At 36.4% G+C, this 21,663-nt stretch overlaps 1 protein-coding gene across 4 annotated transcripts in view; it reads left to right on the top strand.

The window, feature by feature from the left end:
- The window catches only part of COL12A1 (collagen type XII alpha 1 chain), a 117,242-nt gene that overhangs the window by 35,979 nt on the left and 59,600 nt on the right, over nucleotides 1-21,663 (top strand). For 3 of the 4 annotated variants that reach the window (XM_047858970.1, XM_047858968.1, XM_047858969.1), the window contains exons 14-23: nucleotides 766-1,038; nucleotides 7,627-7,893; nucleotides 8,329-8,521; nucleotides 9,397-9,518; nucleotides 11,256-11,405; nucleotides 11,488-11,607; nucleotides 11,707-11,871; nucleotides 12,428-12,574; nucleotides 14,120-14,259; nucleotides 14,808-14,937. In XM_047858970.1, coding sequence (XP_047714926.1) covers nucleotides 766-1,038; nucleotides 7,627-7,893; nucleotides 8,329-8,521; nucleotides 9,397-9,518; nucleotides 11,256-11,405; nucleotides 11,488-11,607; nucleotides 11,707-11,871; nucleotides 12,428-12,574; nucleotides 14,120-14,259; nucleotides 14,808-14,937 — 1,707 coding nt within the window. The remainder of the gene's footprint in view (nucleotides 1-765; nucleotides 1,039-7,626; nucleotides 7,894-8,328; nucleotides 8,522-9,396; nucleotides 9,519-11,255; nucleotides 11,406-11,487; nucleotides 11,608-11,706; nucleotides 11,872-12,427; nucleotides 12,575-14,119; nucleotides 14,260-14,807; nucleotides 14,938-21,663) is intronic. The other variant, XM_047858972.1, reaches the window with a different exon arrangement.

Here is a 21,663-nt window from a genome sequence, read left to right as displayed (position 1 = left end):
CCTCCTATTAAGTTGAGGTTTCCATATTTTTCCATTTGGGTTGTATTTTTTTTTTTTTTCTGAATTGAAAGAGCCAAAATTTAGTAGCAGACATTTTCGATCAGCTAGAACAAGTGGTGTGTTTTATTTTGATGACTGATGGCTTTTAAGTTTTCCAGAGGAATTGGTGGTTTTTAGTTTCATTAGAGTTCAGCTCTATTGGAAGGTTGCACTTATACTTTTAAATAGCATGAACAAGTAGAGTTTTCATGAAAAAACGATTGCTGGAATTAATATTTGCAAGTGATATGAAGTCGTTGAAGTTATTATAAGTCATCCATTGAAATGAGCTTATTTAAGTTACATCAGAGAGAAAAAGGTGATGCTAAAGATGTAAAGATCTTCGTGAACGATGGCTGACTATGTTGTAAACTGGAATGAAATGTAAAATTTTGGGATTTAGATGCAATTTTCCCTTTGAAGAGAAAACGTTTTTAGGCACGTACCCCTTCATGTATGGATGTCATCCTTGTCCTCAAGGGCTTTACTATCTGACTGGACGTACAGGGACCAGGGTGATAGGTAGGAATCAGATACGATTCTAAAGTTTGAGTGCATCAGTCTGCTGCACTGACAGGAAAGGACAGGTGGCTCAGAAAGAAGGAGTGGGCAACCTTAGACAAACTGAGTCTGAATTCAGCAAGTTAGGATGTGCACTAGGATGAAGGAATATTTACGTATCTAGTAGATAACAGAAAAATGATTTCCCTTTCATTTCTATTCTAGAACGTGGTTCACCTAAGGATTTAGTTACTAAAGATATCACCGACACATCAATTGGGGCTTATTGGACATCTGCTCCAGGAATGGTTCGAGGTTACAGGGTTTCATGGAAATCGCTTTATGACGATATTGAGACTGGAGAGAAAAGTCTTCCCAGAGATGCAATTCATACTGTGATAGAAAATCTGCAGCCAGAGACCAAATACAAAGTTTCAGTATTTGCAGTTTACAGCAGTGGAGAAGGAGAACCTTTGAATGGAGAAGCCACGACTGAATGTAGGTAACAGCACGAGGGTGTTTGTGTTTGTGTTTGTGTTGGTGCTACCTAATAGCTATCAGCTCAAGTGACAGTTTAACCACTTGCCTTTATTTCTTTCTTTTTATGTGACAAATGGGGTCTGAAAAATTAGCATCTTTTAAGGAATGTGGTTTAAATTCAAGTTTGCTTGGTTCATTTAGTATAAAAATTATATCAAATTTTGAAATATTGAATCCCATCCAACTACCTATATTTGTCTCTTTGTCTTTTTTCCTGATAGAGTGGTCAGCTAGTTAGATCAGGAGCTATGGAGACAAAGGGAATGCAGGCACGTTTATAGCTATGTGACTTTGGGCAAATTACTTAATTTCCCTTGAGTTTCAGTTTGCTTATCTGTAGATTGAAGTCTCTAAGAGTTGACTTGAGATTAAATGAAATGACAGTGTGCGAAGTGCTAAGCATAGTGCCGAGCCACTTAGAGTTGATTGATAAATGATAGTGGCTATTGAAGCTATGATTATTATATACCCAAGACTAATGCTAGATTCCTAGAGTCTTTATTTTATTCCTTTTTTATTTGGTAAGGTTAAATCAAAAGTCCACTCGGTGTTTTTTGATGGCTTAGGTTTACCTTAATATCATTAATATTCCTTCCTGTGAATAGTTTTGAATGACCTATCATCATTTATTATCAGCTGGTTGGTGAAAGATGTGCCAGCATTTCATAATTCTCTTTCCTAAAAAACCATTTGTTAGCAATAGGAATTTATTTTTTTTAACTTTATTTACTTATTTTAAGAGAGAGATAGAGCAAGTGCAGGCACGAGCCGGGGAGGGACCGAGAGAGAGGGAGAGAAAGAATCTCAAGCGGGTTTGCTGCTGTCAGCACAGAGCCTGATGTGGTGCTTGATCCCAGGAACCATGAGATCATGACCTGAACTGAAATCAGGAGTTGGACACTTAACCAGCTGAGCCACCCAGGCACCACCAAGTATAGGCATTTCTAAGAATTTGTAGGAGAAGATTTTATTCCTTTTGTTTTGGGAAGATTTGAGGAAAAGGGAAAAGAATGGGACCTTCTTGAATTTCCTCTTATTAGAAAGAAGTGGAAGAAGTGGGGAATTTTTTTGGGTAAAAGAGAAGAGAGAGAAGTGCCATGAGCAATTTTAGATAAGTCCTGTATCCTGATTTTAAGTTGTCTTGAAGTCTTTTGGTCAGAGTTGTCTGAAGAACTCATCTCTCTCTTTTTTTAATCACTGGAAAACTCAGAAGAATGTGTCCAAGTTTAAATTTGTGCAAAATTAACCAGATTTAAAACAAACTCCTTATTGGAAATTTAAATATGTGAAAAGGCACATTGCTCAGATATTCACATGATTGGTTTCCATGGTAGTAAATGAACTCTTGTGTCTGAATATATTGGCTGATGTAGTTTAAAAATTTGGCAGAAGTTCATCTGGCAGAACTTTATTTGTTGTAAAGAGAAATCATTTCATAAACCAGGCCAGATATTACACATATAGCCAACTTTATTTGTAGGAGTGAAGATACAATTCATGTGATTGAGCAGTTACAAAAGTATCTGTATTTAGAGGGGAGCTTTTTCAAAAATCTTCTCATTTGTGTCTTCTTCCAAAAAGACTAAGTCTTCAAATATTTATTTGGGACTGAAAATCTCCACAGGGGATATGTTTTAGCCAAAAGCAAATATGTTAACAGAAACCCTAAATAAACCTTCATCTCTAAGAAGCTGAGCCTCTAAGAAATTTTCAATATTTTTTTGACTAATTGATTGAGTTAAAGGTAAGTGAACAGAAAGGCCTCTTTTGAACTAGGAGCAGAGTAGGCAGGAATGAAACGTACAGTTTTCAGAGTTTCATTTGTACACAAACTGCTCAAACATCTAAGCAAATGATAGAGAAGACAAGAAACTTTGTTTGTTCTACTTCTGTTTTGTTGTTGTATTTTATTTTGCCCTCTCTGTGGAAAGTAAAGCAGTTTAGAAAGTACTTGAGAAATCGGAGTCAGATGTGGTACTTGGGTGGTGGATGAATCCTAAAGTATGGATAAATGGGTAGAGTCACTAGGTCATGCTCTCAGAGTTTCTCATAAACTTCCAAGGGGACATTGTGGAAATATTTTCAAGAGTGCTTTCACCTGAAACTCGGCAACATGGTGTGCAAACTGCTGACACAATGAAAACCGTGGATTGTGGCTAGAAAGCCAGCAGATGGGAACCTTTCTATTGGCGCTCGAGTTTATGGCAGCTGGGTTAGCAGAGGTACAGTGGGTGTTGGAAAGCATCTTGTGAGAGCTTCTAAAACATGAAAAGCACTTACAGATGTGAATGTTGCACCCTTTTATAGCACGTGGCATACCTATCAATGAAGTGAAAATTTTTGCTTCTTGCTCATGGGAAGCCAGCGAGGCTTTTTTTTTTTTTTTTTTGCCCTAAACTTCAAAGTTTTCCATGAAGACTAGGGTAAGATATGTTGTACCTTATTTCACCTCGATTCTTTTATTTTTTTTTAATTTTTTTTATTTTTTTTAACGTTTATTTATTTTTGAGACAGAGAGAGACAGAGCATGAACGGGGGAGGGTCAGAGAGAGGGAGACACAGAATCTGAAACAGGCTCCAGGCTCTGAGCTGTCAGCACAGAGCCCGACGCGGGGCTCGAACTCACGGACCGCGAGATCATGACCTGAGCCGAAGTCGGACGCTTAACCGACTGAGCCACCCAGGCGCCCCGATTCTTTTATTTTAAAGAATTAATTAAAAGGCAGGAATATAATTGTGTTCCTTGAAGCATTTCCAAGTATGATTTACAAAATTTGACTGTTACTAACATTTAAATTTGGGACTGTTTTGAGGTTTGGGATCTCATATTTTGGGGGATATAGGTGTCTTACAAGACCAACACTTGTAAGAATTAACTGTTAATTTTTCTCAATTCTGAGTTGTGAGAAGTTGGTCTGGAAATTTTGTGCAAGAGAGATACACTTTGTTCCACTGAATAAAAATTTAGGCTTAGAAACAAGAGGTCAGAAACATGAGCACAATCTTTTCTAGAAAAGTGTTAGACACACATCAACTTACTCAATATTTGTGACAATTGGAAATGATACTAATCCAAATAGATTGTTATTCTATATAGTGCTCTTTCCTATACTATTTCCAAAAGTTTTTGTAAGGACTTTACATTTTTTCCTTTGAAAAAAATATAATAAATATAAATATCATATGTATATATAAATAATAGTTTACTTACCTAGAGAATAGTCATAGAGAATTGAGGATTAATCTGAATAAATGTTAGTATTTATAGAAAGTAATGGGCTTCGCTGAGAATTCTTAGTGTCTTTAAACCCTAAAATAAAAAATTGCAACCATTTTACTCTAAGTTTAATGTATACTTTTGCATCTCCCAGAAACAATCCATAACCATATATTGAATTTCTTTTTTTTTAATGTTTATTTACTTTTGAGAGAGAAACAGAGAGACAGAGTGTGAGCGGGGGAGGGGCACAGAGAGAGAGAGAGAGAGAGAGAGAGAGAATCCAAAGAGAGAGACAACAGAAACCAAAGCAGGCTGCAGGCTCTGAGCTGTCAGCACAAAGCCCGATGCAGAGCTTGAACCCACAAATCCCGAGATCATGACCTGAGCTGAAGTCGGACACTCAACGAGTGACCCACCCACCAGGCGCCCCACCATATATTGAATTTCTTTATCTATTTTGTCATTATTTGTCCTTTCTATATAATGTATCTTTTGCTTACATAGCTGCTTAAAAAATTTTCTTTTCATCACCGATTTGAAGCAATTTGTTTCTGATGGGCCTTGATGAAGTTTTTTTCATACTTGTACTTGGGGCTTATTGAGTTTCTTAGATCTGCGAGTTTATACTTTTATAAAATTTGAAAATATTTAGACCATTATTTTTTAAAAATACTTTATTACACCCCATTCTCTTTAGGTACTCCCAATTATACATGTATTAATTTGTTTGAGGTTATCACACAGCTTAGTATTGTGCTGTTCAGCCTTTCAATCTTTTTTTCCCCTTGTGTTTGATTTCAGGTAGTTTCTATTACCATGTCAACAGGTTCACTAATTTTCTTTCCACAATTTCCAAATGTTTAATCTTAGACATTGTAGTTTTCATCTCGAAGTTTGGTTTGAGTCTCTTTTATATGTTCTATATCTTTACTTAACATGCCTAATACTTTTTCTCGCATTATTAACACGTGGGATATAGTTGTAATAGCTGTTTTACTGTCCCTTTTGAATAATTATGTCATATATGTCATTTCTGATGCTGTTTCTATTGGTTGATTTTTCTTCTTCTTATGGGTTGTCTTAGCTCTAACTGCCACAACAAAATACCATTAAGTGGTGGCTTAAACAACAGAAATTTATTTTCTTATACTTCTAGAGGCTAAAAGTCCAAGATCAAAATTCTGGCACGATTTGATTTCTATTGAGAAGTCAGTTCATGACTCACAGATGGCCATCTTCTCACTATGTCCTCAAGTGGCCTTTCCCCAGTCTCCGCGTGGAGGTGGGGGGAGAGAGAGAGAGAGAGAGAGAGATCGAGATCATGCTCTGATGTCTCCTCTTCCTCTTATAAGGATTTCAGTCCCATCAGATTAGGACCCTAATCTTACTACTTTATTTAATCCTGATTACCTCTCCAAGGTCCCAACTCCAAATACCATCACATTAGAGGTGAAGGCTTTAACAAATGAATTTTAAGGAGACACAGTCACTCAGTCTATAACATAAGTCATATTTTTTCCTTCTTTGCATGTCTGGTAATTTTTATGAGATGCCAGACTTTGTGAATTTTACTTTGTTGGGTGCCAGATATTTTTACATTCTTATAAATATCTTTAAGCTTTGATCTGGGATTCGGTTATTTGGAGTAATTCAATCTTTCTCAAGCTTCCATTTAAGTTCTGTTACAACCAGACCAGAGAATCCCTTAGTTTAGGGATAATTTTGCCCCATTAATGGGGCATCACTGGGGGACTGCATGAACTCTAGGAAATAATTGTTCCTTCTGCTGCTTTTGAGTAGTTCTTTCCCTAGCTTTGGGTGGTTTCCTCATATGTATGCACTGATTAGCACTGGGCTGAAGATTCCAGGAGGACTGCTTGCAGATTTCTGGAGCTTTTCCCTCTGTTACACCATCTCCTCTTCAGTACTCTGCTCTGCAATTCTAGATGCGTTGGCCTCCCCTAACACACAAAACCATCTCCTCTAAGTGAGATCTAAGTGAGATCATCAGGCTCCATCTGCTTTCCCTCTTCCTGAACTGGGGCTGGAAATTCTGTCTAAGCAATAAGCCAGGATAATCATAAAGCTCACTCCCGTTTGTTTTTATCTCTCAGGGATCACTGTCCTACCTTGCCTGATATCCAATGTTTGAAAAATTTTGTTCAATATACATATTTAATTTATTTCGATTTTTTAGTTGTTACAAGTGGCCCTTGCCTGTTTGAACATGAAAATTTCTCATAGGATCAAGAAAGATTCTTTGCACTGTTTCCTTCAGTTTAGTGTCTTCGTGTAGAAATTGCTTATGATCTTTGAGTGCTAAGATTATTGAACTGAGTGAAATGATCTTGCTTATATGCTTTAACTTTGTAAAAGAAAAGGGATGTGTGTTGGCTTTTTGTGGATGTTTAGTGATCTGTTTCTGATACTGATATAGTTATTAATAACTGTGAAATATTAGTAAAAGATAATTTAATAAAAAACATTGATTATATATTTATCAAACACTTTTTACATAGTGTTCCCTAAAACACTCAGTGTATACCAGTTTGTTTTTAGAACCCTGGAGATATTTTTATGTGTTAGAGTTTCCTATTCTTTTTGTGTTCATGTCAGTGGCAGTCACAAAAATAGGGTTAACTATAGTCAACTCTGGCTAATCATTTATGGACCATACTTTTTACTGAAAAGACCCAAATAATATTTCTTTTTTTTTTTTTTTTCTCAACGTTTATTTATTTTTGGGACAGAGAGAGACAGAGCATGAACGGGGGAGGGGCAGAGAGAGAGGGAGACACAGAATCGGAAACAGGCTCCAGGCTCTGAGCCATCAGCCCAGAGCCTGACGCGGGGCTCGAACTCCCGGACCGCGAGATCGTGACCTGGCTGAAGTCGGACGCTTAACCGACTGCGCCACCCAGGCGCCCCCCAAATAATATTTCTGACCCTGCATTCATGATTTTTAGTATTCTCCACAGCATGATTGCTACTGGAATTCTTTACGGATGGAAATATAATAAAAATTCTAAAGCTCATCTCCGGAAATGGATGTTTTCTTTACTAAAGTCTCTAGAATGCAAAAGGAAATCCATGCAATATGAACTTCCATTTTTTAGTTATTAGCTAGATAAAGAGAAAACATCTTACCGTGATCTCACTGAGATTAGGCTCACACGCCATCATGAATTTATGAGAGATCACATTGCTAAGCAAAAGAATACTGTACATATTTAAGAAACCACAGTTTCTTTTCACATAAATGGGAAAGAAGACATGTATATTTTCTTTCAACACGGTATACATTGTAATCTCCTTTTATCCCACAGTATCCCCAGATTCAAAAACCTTGAAAGTGGATGAAGAAACAGAAAACACAATGAGAGTTACCTGGAAAGCAGCACCTGGAAAAGTCATCAACTACCGTGTTGTGTATCGCCCCCGTGGGGGAGGGAGACAAATGGTTGCTAAAGTGCCACCCACAGTCACCTCAACAGTGTTAAAACGACTTCAGCCCCAGACCACATATGACATTACAGTTCTCCCAATATACAAGACTGGAGAAGGAAAGCTTAGGCAAGGATCAGGAACAACAGGTATAAAATAATTTTTTTTGGGGGGGGGCAAGAGTATAATATATTAAAGGACGGCTTTAATACATCTACTTTATTTGTTAGTGCCTAAAATTAATTCCATAGTAAATTAGATTATAATAATCAGATGGGATCCTGATTAGCATACTAATCCTGGTAAAATGATTCTACATATTAATGTTCTAATGCTAATATGATCTTATGAATGGTGAGAATTATTTATATATCCATTTGGGTAGCACTTCGTTATCAGGATTTTTATTGGATGTTATGTCTGGTGCTACCACATTTTATAAATACACAATTTGAAGTGTGTTTGCGATGATTCCCATGTACATCACTTAGATATCGCTAATCTGATTTCTTATTGCAGGGGGTAATAAAAAACCCCAAACCTAGTCTTATGGATAATATTTTAAAACATTTTTATCTTTACAGCTTCTCGGTTTAAATCACCCAGAAACCTCAAAACATCTGACCCAACCATGTCAAGCTTCCGAGTGACTTGGGAGCCTGCCCCTGGGGAAGTAAAGGGTTATAAAGTCACTTTCCACCCTACGGGGGATGACAGAAGACTGGGGGAGTTAGTGGTTGGACCATATGACAATACAGTTGTTTTGGAGGAACTTAGGTAGGAATGAACTATATTCAGTTATGGTTAAAAGATCGAATAGTTTATGTAAATTAGTAGGACTTACACAGATAATCACTTGTGTGTCTGATTGCTAGCAGAGTGCTTAAAATCAGCTGAAGTTGCTTTCTTAGTCTTGTTCTTACGGAAGATGAGGTTAGGATTCAGAGGCCAAGCTGAGTTTTTTTGTGACATTTTAATGGTTCGGAATGGCATCTTTTCAATAACATCCTGCTTTTTTAAAAATTAACTTTCATATTTCACGATGTCACCAAAAGCAGCTTGTCCCTAGCCAGGCCTGTTGAAATGTGGGGGTTCTTGTGCCTTCTGGAAAGGCCCAGGTGACTCACACTGAGATGCTGAATATGAATCCTCTTCCAGGGTGGGCCATGGGAGAGAGAAGCAGGACTTTGTGCTTGGTGCCAGCTGGCAGGAACGGGAAAGGGTGGGCTGATTAAAGGTCTCGCTTCAGGCTGTGCAGTGGAAAACAAGGAAGTCTGAGTTTGAACAGCACCCTACATTCATCACAGTAGGAAGAATGAACTACTGTGCATTGCCTTTTGGAAAGTTTGTTTGTCTCGATCATTCATTCAACGATATTGAAATCTATATAAATACTCATTGTTTACTTTTAGCAGATTAGAGAGGATGAAATTTATTGAGGTTGCTATGTGCCAGGCATTGTGCTAGGTACTTTGTTACCTTGCAATATACAGCATTTAAATTATTTTCTTAAAGCCCATTGCTTAGAAGCAGTACCTTTTAACTTGCTGTAAGTGAACGTTTGTAAAATCAAGATGAACGTGTTTAACAAAGCAAAATGTGCTACCCCTTGAGCCAGTTCTACATACGAACTATATATTTTAACATTTCAGGGCAGGTACCACGTATAAAGTAAATGTTTTTGGAATGTTCGATGGAGGAGAGAGTTCACCCCTTGTTGGACAAGAAATGACAACCCTTTCTGATACAACTGTCATGCCAATTTTATCCTCTGGTAAGAAACTGAGTTACATTTCCCCAGGAAAACTTAGTATTATGATGCTATTTCAGATGTGAACTGTTAAGTTAGTCACACAGTGAAAAGCAAATATAAACACTTTATACTACAATATGCTTAAATAATTTGCACACTTAAAAACGTATCTTCAAACAGCTAGCTAAACATACCTTTGACAGTATTTTTTAAGGCCTATCTTGTCAGCATTTGCATTGGTTACATAGTACTGTATTATTTAAAGCTGAGGTTTTGCAATGGGTAGGTTACATACATTTTCTCTCTTTTTAATAACTAAAATGCAATGTTATTTTGTTGAAGTAGTTGCAGAAATGATTTATTTGGGCTGAGCAAGCAGAGTTCGGTTACATAAATAGGTGGACAGCCATGACTTGGTAAGCAACATGGAAGCATAAGCTCTCTGGATTTTTCTGCTCCTGCCACAGTTATTGCTTTGATGTGATGAAGCTAGCTTTGAACGTTCTTAGAGGTGGAAGTAGTGGATAGAATTTACCTCTAAATGTTTTCTATCATTTGATAAAAAGGAGTAGACCTGGGCAGAGTAGAGGCAGGCTTGCAAAGGCTTAGGTGTTCGGAGTGGTATTTGGGAGTCTTCAGTCCTGATGGGAGGTACTATATGCAAAGGATGCCGTTGTAGTGTGATGAGCATCATTTAATTTTCTCGGATGCTACCACGGCAAGAAGTTGGAAAAGTCATAGCTGGTAATGTAAGTTTCCAGAAAAGAGGGGATTTAAAAAATGTGGATGTGGACAAAATAAGTCGAAGTGTCAAATCCTGCTGTTTTGTATGAATGTTCTGTTGTTTCTGTTATGATGATATTAACTGACTTATATTTTTATTTTGTAGCTTGTGCACTGAGGATATTGGGATTTTTCTCTTTCCAAAGCACCCTAGCTTTGTATCAGTGTTTGTGCTTGTTGTCTCTAAAGCTCTCAATTTGTATATTTGTTTGCATACCTTTCTAAATTGTCTTCCTTCTTTCTTGATTTTTTAAATGTGCAGACTTCACCATCTGTATTTACCTGATTGTTTTACATAGTACATGATAAAGTTAAACAGCTAGCAACTCAATAATATAGTAGCTATCAGGTTTTAGAACAAGGTATCTTTACTTCCAAAAGGTCTAATAAAGATTCATGTGTCTAATCCTTCATAATATATGTAATAATTACCCGAAGCTTAATTATTTTAGAAGATGTTTTAAGCTCACTAAAACCTTTTTTAGCTCACACATTTTATCAGTTCATTTCGTATTTGTCTGCCAATGACCATTACATATTAAAAAAAAATGCTGCATCTAATTTTTAGATCACATTAAAATTTTATTAAAATTATTAATGCCTTGTCGCCAGATGGCTATACATTCTCATTCAATTATTTCAGCTCTTGGGTTTGTAAGCCCTTTCAAATACAATGATGGTTTAATTTAAGTCTCCAGCATCTATGACTATAGCCAGGAAAGAGTCAAAGATGAAGGAAAGATTTGCCATTGAAATATCATTGGAGGAATTGGTGATCCTTATGAATGTTATTTGAGGTTAATGAATCATATTGACATACTTTTGGAGTCTTGACCTCCAAATCACCAAGCTAAGCTACAGAACTGAAGCAGCTAGGCAACACTGAGCATCCAGGGATGGCAGAGGCATGGCTAGGAAGTCATTCTACTAAGAATTTGCTCCTTACTCTGTCCTGTCTCATGATTGCCATGTCAGGAATGGAGTGTCTCACCAGAGCAGAAGCAGACATTGTGTTGTTGGTGGATGGATCATGGAGCATTGGCCGGGCAAATTTTAGAACCGTGAGGAGTTTCATTTCTCGCATTGTGGAAGTCTTTGAAATTGGTCCCAAAAGAGTACAGATTGGTAGGTCTGGCAGTATTGAAGACCTTTAGACATTTTTGTCCTTCTTTTTTTATATATGCTAATGCCAGTGGTGTTATTTTAGCCCTTGCTCAGTACAGTGGGGATCCCAGAACAGAGTGGCAGTTAAATGCTCACAGAGACAAGAAGAGCTTGTTGCAAGCAGTGGCAAACTTACCATACAAAGGAGGCAATACTCTCACAGGTGAGTAAGGACAGCCTGGTGCACTTTTAGGTCTTGCTTTTGGTCAGAACTTGTGGCTGAGTAATGATGCGACTGATTCTCTTTTAAAAATCCCACTAGGCATGGCTTTGAATTTCATTCGTCAACAGAGCTTCAAGACCCAAGCTGGCATGAGGCCTCGAGCTCGAAAAATTGGTGTTCTCATCACTGACGGAAAATCACAAGATGATGTTGAGGCACCTTCAAAGAAACTCAAGGATGAAGGCGTGGAGTTGTTTGCTATTGGTAAGCGCTGGAAAGGCTAGCAGTGCCCCTGGGGTTACAAAAGCTGAGGATATTTTTGTAGTTAAAATATTTTTGAAGCATAAACACATAAACATATTTTCCCTATCACATAATTTATTAAACATATTTTCCCTATCACATAATTTATCAAAAAGATATGCCAAGAAGTCAACTCATTTTCTTCTTTTCCCCTTGTAATGGGATGCAACTACATGGCTTCTTGGAAGAAAGTAATGGGTCAGGAGGACAAATGTACTATTAGTAGGATGCAGGAAAATCCCTGTTTGGTTTTCTGTGGCACCATGTTTATTTTTGATATCCATTATTTTACTTTCCAGAGAAAACACTCAAGAGACACTTTTTGGTGGGAAATTGGTGCTAGAAGCATTTAGAAGAAGCCAATTCAGAATAGCCTTTAGTTCACATTATTTTTTTATTTGTTTCTATTTTGTGCCAGAGACAGTCATTTTATTATTGAGGAAAATCATATGTATGTTCTAGTTAACAGTGAAAATCCAAATGCTTTTAATTTGATGTATCCTTTTTTTTTTGCAAGGTATTAAAAATGCTGATGAAGATGAGTTAAAGATGATTGCGACAGATCCTGATGATATTCATGCATACAACGTGGCTGATTTTGAGTCACTCTCTAGGATTGTAGATGACCTCACCATTAACTTGTGTAACAGTGTCAAAGGTCCAGGTAAGATTAGCCTAGGGCTTCTCGCCCTCAGCACTGTTGATATTTGGGAGAGATAATTATTTTTTGTATGGGGAAAGGGGACTCTTTTGTGTATTGTGAAATGTTTAGCAGCGTCCTTTGGCTCTGCCTACTGGATGTCAGTAGCATTCCCTGAGTTGTGACAACTAAAAATATCTTTGAATGTTGCCAAATATCTGATGGGAAGAATAATGCCCTCAGTTGAGAATCATTAGTTTAGTCCGTGATTTTTTCTTGGATTTGTTTCTGATGGCAACAAATTAGAAATGACTTCTAGCTTATTTGAAGATAAGCAACTAATATGGTAGAAATGGTTCATATGCTTTGGGTATTGAGAATACATGTATTTGACTTTTTTCCTTGAGTTTCTCTCTCCAAACATTTGCAGATTTTCCTTTTGGATTTTGAACAACAGACTGACCTTTTCCCTGGAGAAATAGACCAGCCAGGAAGCCAGAATTTTTAGGCTTCTGGCTTTGGGTTAGCTGAGGGAGTTGTAGTTTTATTTAGTTGGAGAGAACTTTGAGTGGGGATGAAAACATCTTTTATCAGTTTTCCTTTATTTATTTTTTATCAGCTGTGTAATAGTTGCATTCATTCTAGTTTCCCAGTCTGTAAAATTGCTTGATAATTTTGTAGGCTTGATTATGACCCAACTATAATAAAGGTTAGAGTACTAAGAATGGAAATGCTTTCCCCAGCTTTACAAAGAAAGTTGAAAGAGTTTATAGGAGAATAATTGCTATGCTAATGAAGTCATTGAATTAATTCTCTTTAAATTATTATTTGGGACATCTTTCTAATGATCACTGTGAACTTAATATTTCTATTTTCATTGATGTTACGTCTAGATATTGGTCTGTAGTCATTCTGTTGTTCATTGGTCATTTCACTTTCCTTAACCAGAGAGAGCACAATCACAGGCAGTAGGATATTCCCAAATTTTAAAAGACTTGGTTGTTTTTCTTCTCTCTTGAGCAAGAAAGTGGGTAGCTTCTCTTACCACTGAACTAGGTCCTATAGGAGAACTAAACATAAATGAGAAACCAATTCTGTCCACACAGAGTATAACTTATTGTTAAGGAGATTAAGACATGAATATAAATAATCAAATGATAATGAGGGTGGTGAATGTGGGTGGTCCAACAATGATAGAGACAGTGGAATTGTCAGGACCCAAATCCTTATTCATCAGTTATATGTATAAGGTTAGGGAAAGGACGAAGTATTCAAGGACAATTCAGAGGTTTTAGAGTCTAGGTGATTGGTAAACAGGTAGCGCCACAAGAAAGAGTGAGACAGGTTTTAATGAAAGATGAACCCAGGCTTGAATCTTCAGGGACTGAAAAATCCTTTGCCCACCCAGGGAGGTCTTATGGGCAATGGGACTCTAGACTGATTTACTTTTTGTCAGGATGTGTGTGCAAATTTGAAATACGGGGAGTAATACTGTTTCGATCTAATTTCAGATTTCATCACCTTGCTATAATAATGATAAAAGCGTATGCATTTTACTTCCATGTGTAGGTGACCTGGAAGCACCTTCTAACCTAGTTATTTCTGAGCGAACCCATCGTTCTCTTAGAGTGAGCTGGACACCTCCTGCTGACAGCGTGGACAGGTATAAGGTGGAATACTATCCCGTTTCTGGAGGGAAACGTCAAGAAGTGAGTAGACAACATCTACAGCCCACTCCTTCCTGATATTGAGATTGAGTCCTTCATATTAAGGTTCAAAAAATGTTGGGTGTGGAGCAAGAAAGATGTAGAGAGTGGCAGAACTGAATCAACAGTGGTGCTTTCTATTCCTTGCTAGGCAAACACTTCCATTTGGGCTTAATTAAAGGAAAAGAGCTTTGCTTAAATTCTCATGGTTTCTAAGAATTGCAGAATATCAATATGATTTTTAATCAAAGGATGCTTGATTTATTTGTGAGTTTGTAGTAGAATCCTTGAGGTAGAAGGAAACACTAAAGATGATCTAGTTTTACCCACTCATTTTACAAATAAATAAGGAAACAACAGCTGGGAGAATAAATGATATGAATTGTCTAAGATCTCATTGTAATCTGGTAATTTCCAAAAGCAAAAGACAATGGTTTCATCGAAATATAATTTCTAAGCTCATTGCAGTTAACTTACTTTGTAATGGTCGTAGAAAAGAAGGAAGTGATTACAGCATAAGTTGCTATTATTTTTTAAATTTTTTCCCCTAGTTTTATGTGAGCCGGCTGGAAAGTAGCACAGTACTGAAAGATCTGAAGCCTGAAACGGAGTATGTTGTTAATGTGTATTCTGTGGTAGAAGATGAATATAGTGAGCCTCTGAAGGGCACAGAAAAAACTTGTAAGTCAGATTAAAAAAAATCTTCTCATTATTTTGTTTTTTAAGATGAATAGGTGGCAGTCTATGTGGGATTTTTGGCAGCCTTACATATCATTCCATTGTTCAATATCCATTCAACAAATATTTATTAAGTGTGTTCTTTGTACAGGTGCTCAATAAATACTCATCTGTGCTTACTGGCTGTTCTTGCAATCATGGGACTCCACTGGTAGAATGGGTAGTCATGGCCATAGATAATGGAGAGGGCTCACTTACCTTTCATATAGTTATTCACTTAAGAAAGGTGTCATGTGGGGAGTGGGACAAAGATTAGGAAGAGGAGCTGTGCAGAGATGACCTATTCAGTTTTGTATGTAGCCAGATCTTCCTGCTGTCAATGACATCGACCCTTTTTTCCTGGCCTTTTCATCCTGGCCTTTATTAGAGAAGTCCTAATGGCTTTGACTTTGAGTAGAGCTTCTGGCAGAGTTGTTCCTTGCTCCTATTCCTGGTAAGGTTTCTGAGGCCATATGAAAGAACTCTTTCCTTTTCCCACCTTCTTGGCTGGACTCCAGGGGAAGGGAGGCCAGTAATAAGATGAAGGAGTGGGCATCACTCTCTCTAAGACAAGAATTGACTCTACTTACTGTTCAGTTCCTTAAGTCTTTATCTCTTCCCCCTCTCTTTATTGTATAAGGTTTAGGTGTACAATATTGTAAGCTGACATCTGTATACACTACAAAGTGATCACCCTCAAAAGTCTATTACCATCCATCACTCTACACTTGATCCTCTTTATCCCTTTCACCTACCCTCCAACCCTGTTCCCCTCTGGTAACTAGTGATATGTTCTCCGTATATGGATTTGGTTTTGTTTGTTTGGATTTTGTTTGTTTTTAGACTCCACGTATGAGTGAAGTCATGTGGTATTTCTCTTTCTCTTAACCTATTTCACTTAGCATAATACCCTCAAGGCCCATTCTTGTTGTCACTAATGGCAAGATTTAATTCTTTTTTATGGCTGAGCAGTATTCCACTTTATATATACTTCTATATATTTCATTATATATCACTTCTTCTTTACCCATTTATCCACCAGCACACAGAGAGGTTGTTTCTATATCTTGGTCATTATAATATGACATTATATAATATAAGCATTATATAATGCTTCAGTGAACATAGAGTTGCATATATCTTTTGAATTAGTGGTTTGTACTCTTTGAATAAATAGCCAGTAGTGGAATAGCTGAATCTTATGGTATCTATTCTTAATTTTTTTTGCAGAATCTCCATACTGTTCTCCATAGTGACCACACCAATTTGCAATCCCACCAATAGTGTATCAGGGTTCCCTTTACTCCACATCCTTGCCAGCACTTGTTATTTCATATCTTTTTGATAATAATGATTCTAACACATATGAAGTGATACCTCTCATTGTAGTTTTGAATTGTGTTTTCCTAATAATCAGTGATGTTGAACATCTTTGCATGTGCCTGTTAGCCATCTGTATGTCTTCTTTGGAAAAATGTCTATTCACATCCGCTGCTCATTTTTTAATTGGGTTCTTTGTTTTGTTGTTCTTGTTGTTGTTGTGTTGTATGAGTTTTTTATACATTTTGGATATTAACTCCTTATTGGAGTTTTGATTTGCAAATATCTTCTTCTATCCAGTGGGTTGCTTTTTGTTTTGATGACATTTTCCTTTGCTGTGCAGAAGCTTTTTAGTTTGATGTGGTCTCATTTGTCTATTTTTATTTTTGTTTCCCTTGCCTTTGGAGTCTCAGCCACAAAAGCATTACCATGACTGGGGCAGCTGTGTGGCTCAGTTGGTTAAGTGTCTGACTTCAGCTCAGGTCATGATTTCACAGTTCATGAGTTTGAGCCCCACATTGGGCTCTGTGCTGACAGCTCAGAGCCTGGAGCCTGCTTCAGATTCTATGTCTCCCTCTCTCTCTGCCCCTCCCCTGCTCACACTCTGTCTCTCTCTCAAAAATAAATAAATGTTAAAAAAATTAAAATAAAACATTAACAAGACTGATGTCAAGGAGCTTACCATCTATGTTTTGGTTCTAGGATTTTTATAGTTTCAGGTTTTACATTCAAGTCTTTAATCCATTTTGAGCTAACTTTTGTGTATGGTGTATGAGAGTGGTCTAAGTTTCATTCTTTTGTATGTGGCTGACCAGTTTCCCAGCACCATTTATTGAAGATACTGTTTTTATTCCATTGTACATACAATGGTTCCTCTGTCATAAATTAGTTGTCCATATATGTGCAGGTTAATTTCTGGACTGTCAATTCTGTTCTTTTGATATGTGTGGTTTTTTTTGCCCATACCATACTGTTTTAATTACTATAACTTTGTAATATAGTTTGAAATCAGGGACTGTGATAATTTCAACTTTGTTCTTTTTTTTAAATTTTTTAACATTTATTTATTACTGAGAGACAGAGAGACACAGAGCATGAGTGGGGGAGGGGCCGAGAGATGGAGAGACACAGAATCTGAAGCAGGCTCCAGGCTCCGAGCTGTCAGCACAGAGCCCGATACAGGGCCTGAACACACAAGTCGCGAGATCGTGACTTGAGCCGAAGTCGGACGCTTAACCGACTGAGCCACCCAGGCACCCCACAACTTTGTTCTTCTTTCCCTGTGATTGCTTTGGCTATTCAGCACCTTTTGTGGTTTCACATACATTTTAGAATTATTTGTTCTAGTTTTGTGAAATATGCCATTGTAACTTTGATAGGGATTGCATTGAATCTGTAGATTTTTATGGATAGTCTGGACATTTTGACAGTATAAATTCTTCCAATCTATGAGCACAGTATGTCTTTCCATGTCTTTGTGTATCTTCAATTTCTTTTATTAGGTTTTATTAGTTTTCAGTGAATAGGTCTTTCACCTCTTTGGTTAAATTTATTACTAGATATTTTATTCTTTTTTATGCAATTACAAATGAGGTTATTTTCTTAATTTGTCTTTTTGATAGTTTGTTATTAGTGTATGGAAATACCATGGATATCTGTATATTGATTTTATGTCCTGTGAATTCATTTATTAGGTCTAACAGTTTTTGGTGGCATCTTTAGGGTTTTCTATATATAGTAACATGTCATTTGCAAATAGTGATAGTTTTACTTCTTCCTTTCTGATTTGAATACCTTTTTTCCGCCTTGCCTAGTTGCTATATTTAGGACTTCCAATACTATGTTGAATTAGTGGTGAGAGTGGGCATGCTTGTCTGGTTCTTGAACTTGGAGGAAAAGCTTTCAGCTTTTTCCCATTGAATGTGATGTTGGCTGTGGGTTTGTCATATACGGACTTTATTATATTGAGGTAAATTTCCTTTATTGCCACTTTGTTGAGAGTTTTTTTTAAATCATAAATAGGTGTTGAATTTTATTGAATGCTTTCTCTGCATCTGTTGAGATGATCATATGATTTTTATCCTTCATTTTGTTAATGTTGTATATAACATTGATTGGTTTGTGAATTTGAACCATTCTTCATCCCTGGAATAAATCCCACTTGATCATAATGTATAATGCTTTTAATGTATTGTTGAATCTGGTTTGCTAATATGTTGTTGAGGATTTTTACATCTATGTTTGTCAAGGATATTGACCCATAATTTTCTCTCTTTTTGTGTGGCATCCTTGTCTGGTTTTTATGTCAGGGTAATGTTGGCCTCATAAAATGTGTTTGGAAGCATTCCCTCCTCTTTAATTTTTGGAAGAGTTTGGCAAGGTTACGTATTAAATCTCCTTGACTGTTTGGAAGATTTCACCAGTGAAGCTGTTTGGTCTTGAACTTTTGTTTGCTGGGAGTTTTTGATTTCTGATTCAATCTTCTTGCTAGTAATCACTTTACTCAGGTTTTCTATTTCTTCCTGATTCAGTCTTGGGAGATTGTATGTTTCTAAGAATTTATCCTTTTCTTCTAGGCTCTCTAGTTTGTTGGCATATTGTTTTTTGTAGTAGGTCTTTTAAAAAAATGTTTATTTATTTTGAGAGAGAGAGAGAGAGAGAGAGAGAGAGAGAGAGAGAGAGAATCCCAAGTAGACTCCATGCTGAGTACAGAGCCATTCATGGGGCTTGATTTCACAACCGCGAGATCATGACCTGAGCTGAAATCAAGGGTCAGACACTTAACTGACTGAGCCACCCAGGCACTCCTATGTAGTGTCTTATGATCTTCCCCCCCTCCCCACCATGACATCAGTTGTAACTTTTCTTTCATTTCTGATTTTATTTGAGTCCTTTTTTTTCTTTGTTTGTTTAACTAAGGGTTTTTTTAATTTTGTTTATCTTTTTCAAAGAACCAGCTCTTAGTTTCATTGATCTTTTCTATTTCCTTAGTCTCTATTTAATTTATTTCTGCCTCTGATGTTTATTACTTCCTTCCTTCTAACTTTGGGCTCAATTTATTTTTCTTTTTCTAGTTTCTTTAGGTGTAAAGTTAGATTGTTTATTTGAGATTTTTCTTGTTTCTCGACATAAACCTGTATTGCTATGAACTTCCCTCTGAGAACTGCTTTTGCTGAGTCTCATAGCTTTTGGTATGCTATTTCTCTTTTATTTTTTTCTAAGTATTTTCTGATATCTCCTTTGCTTTCTTTGATGACCTCATGGTTGTTCAGTTACATGTTATTTGTTTTCATGTTTTTGTGTTTTTTCCAGTTTTGTCATTGTAATTGATTTTAGTTTCTTACCATTTTTGTCAGAGAAGATGCTTGATACAATTTTAGTCCTCTTAAATTTATTGAGACTTATTTTGTGACCCAACATGTGATCTATCTTGGAGAATGTTCCATGTGCACTTTAGAAGCATGTGCATTCCACTGCTTTTGGATAGAATGTTCTGCATATATCTATTATGGCCATGTGATCTAATGTGTCATTTAAGACCAATATTGCCTTATTAATGTTCTGTCTCATGACCTATTCATTGCTGTAAGTAGGGTTTTAAAGTCTCCTACTATTATTTTTTTGCTTTAAATCTCCCCTTTTAGGTTTTTAAATATTTGTTTTATATACTTTGGTGCTCCTGTGTTGGGTGTTTATAAATAAACTTTTGTTTTTAATGTATCTTCTGGCTGGGTTGATCTTTTTATCATTATGTGGTGCCCCCTTTGTCTTTTAGTACAGTATTTATTTTAAAGTCTATTTTGTCTGATATGAGTATAGCTACATCAGCTTTCTTTTCATTTCCATTTGCATAGAATATTGTTTGGCATCCCTTCACATTCAGTCTGAATGTGTCCTTATTTCTGAAATGAGTCTTTTGTAGGTAGCATATAGACAGTTCTTTTTTTTTTTAAATCTGTTTATCCACTCTGTCTTTTGATTGGTAAATTTAGTCCATTTATATTTGAAGAAATAATTAGTAGGTATGTACTTATTTCCATTTTGTTGTTTTCTGGTTGTTTTTGAAGTTCTTCTTTTCCTTTTTCTTCTCTTTTTCTCTCCTCTTGTGGTTTTCTGGCTTTCTTTAGTGTTATGTTTAGATTTCTTTCCTATTTTCTTTTATATATTTAGTATTAGTTTTTCTTTGTGATTATTGTGAGATTCATATGTAGCATCCTATGCATATGATAGTCTCTTAAGTTGATAGCAACTTAAATTTGAACACATTCCCAAATTTTACATTTTTATCCCCCATTTTTCATATTTTTAAAGAAATGATGTTTTATGTAAGAAGATTTTTTAAAATATTTATTTTTGAGAGAGACAGAGAGAGAGTGTGGGTGGAGGAGGGGTAGAGAGAGAGAGACAGGGGGACAGAGGATCCAAAGTGGGCTTTGTGCTGACAGCAGAGAGCTGGATGTGGGGCTTGAATTCACAAACCATGAGATCATGACCTGAAGTCGGATGCTGAGCCACCCTGGCACCCACGTTTTATATTTTTGATGATACATTTTACATCTTTTATTTTATGCATCCTTTAGCTAATTATTATAATTTTAGTTAACTTTACTACTTTTGTCTTTTGACCTTCATACTTGCCTTATTGGTGATTGATCTACTATCTTTACTATATATTTACTTTTTCCAGTGAAATTATTACTTTCATATTTCTCCTACCTCTCCTACCTGCCCTGATATGGCTCTTTTCTCTTTGTTGTGGAAGGTACTATTCCTCTAGTTCTCAGGTCTTTCTGTTTCAGAGAAAATTATTTCATATGTGGCTATAAATTTTTCGCATCCATGGGAAGAGGTGATTTCAGAGTCTTCTTTTGTTACCGTCTTGAACCTGTCCTCCATCTCTTCTCTTACTATCCTTCATATTAGATCATAGGAAGTGGGAAATAATGTATTTCATAATGGGCAGGATTAATCTGATATTTTCTTGAAACTTTAAACTCAATCTTTGGACAGTATATAGAAAGCTATATGGGTACTAAATGAAAAGGAAACAAAATCTTTTACTGTGCCTCATGGGCCTGGTTTCCAGAAGTCCACGAATCCCCTAAGTTTCAGTTATTAATGTATGACACTCTCACTTAATTTTTTTTTAATTAATGATGAAATAAAATACTGTACTTGTTACTTATGTATGAAATTTTATGATTGAAGTCTGAAAAGAGATAACTTAAAGATATTCCAGAAAAAGAGATTGACATTTCAGGAAGTTGGTATCTATTTTCACTTCCATATGGACTCATTGGAATGCCAGTTGAAATTTAAACTTTCTTTTTTTATAAAATAGTTGTAACTTGCTGTCCTGAGTATGAGGTG

The sequence above is a fragment of the Prionailurus viverrinus genome, chromosome B2, assembly GCF_022837055.1.
Source record: "Prionailurus viverrinus isolate Anna chromosome B2, UM_Priviv_1.0, whole genome shotgun sequence".
Taxonomy (NCBI): domain Eukaryota; kingdom Metazoa; phylum Chordata; class Mammalia; order Carnivora; family Felidae; genus Prionailurus; species Prionailurus viverrinus.
This window is presented reverse-complemented; position numbering and strand designations above follow the sequence as displayed.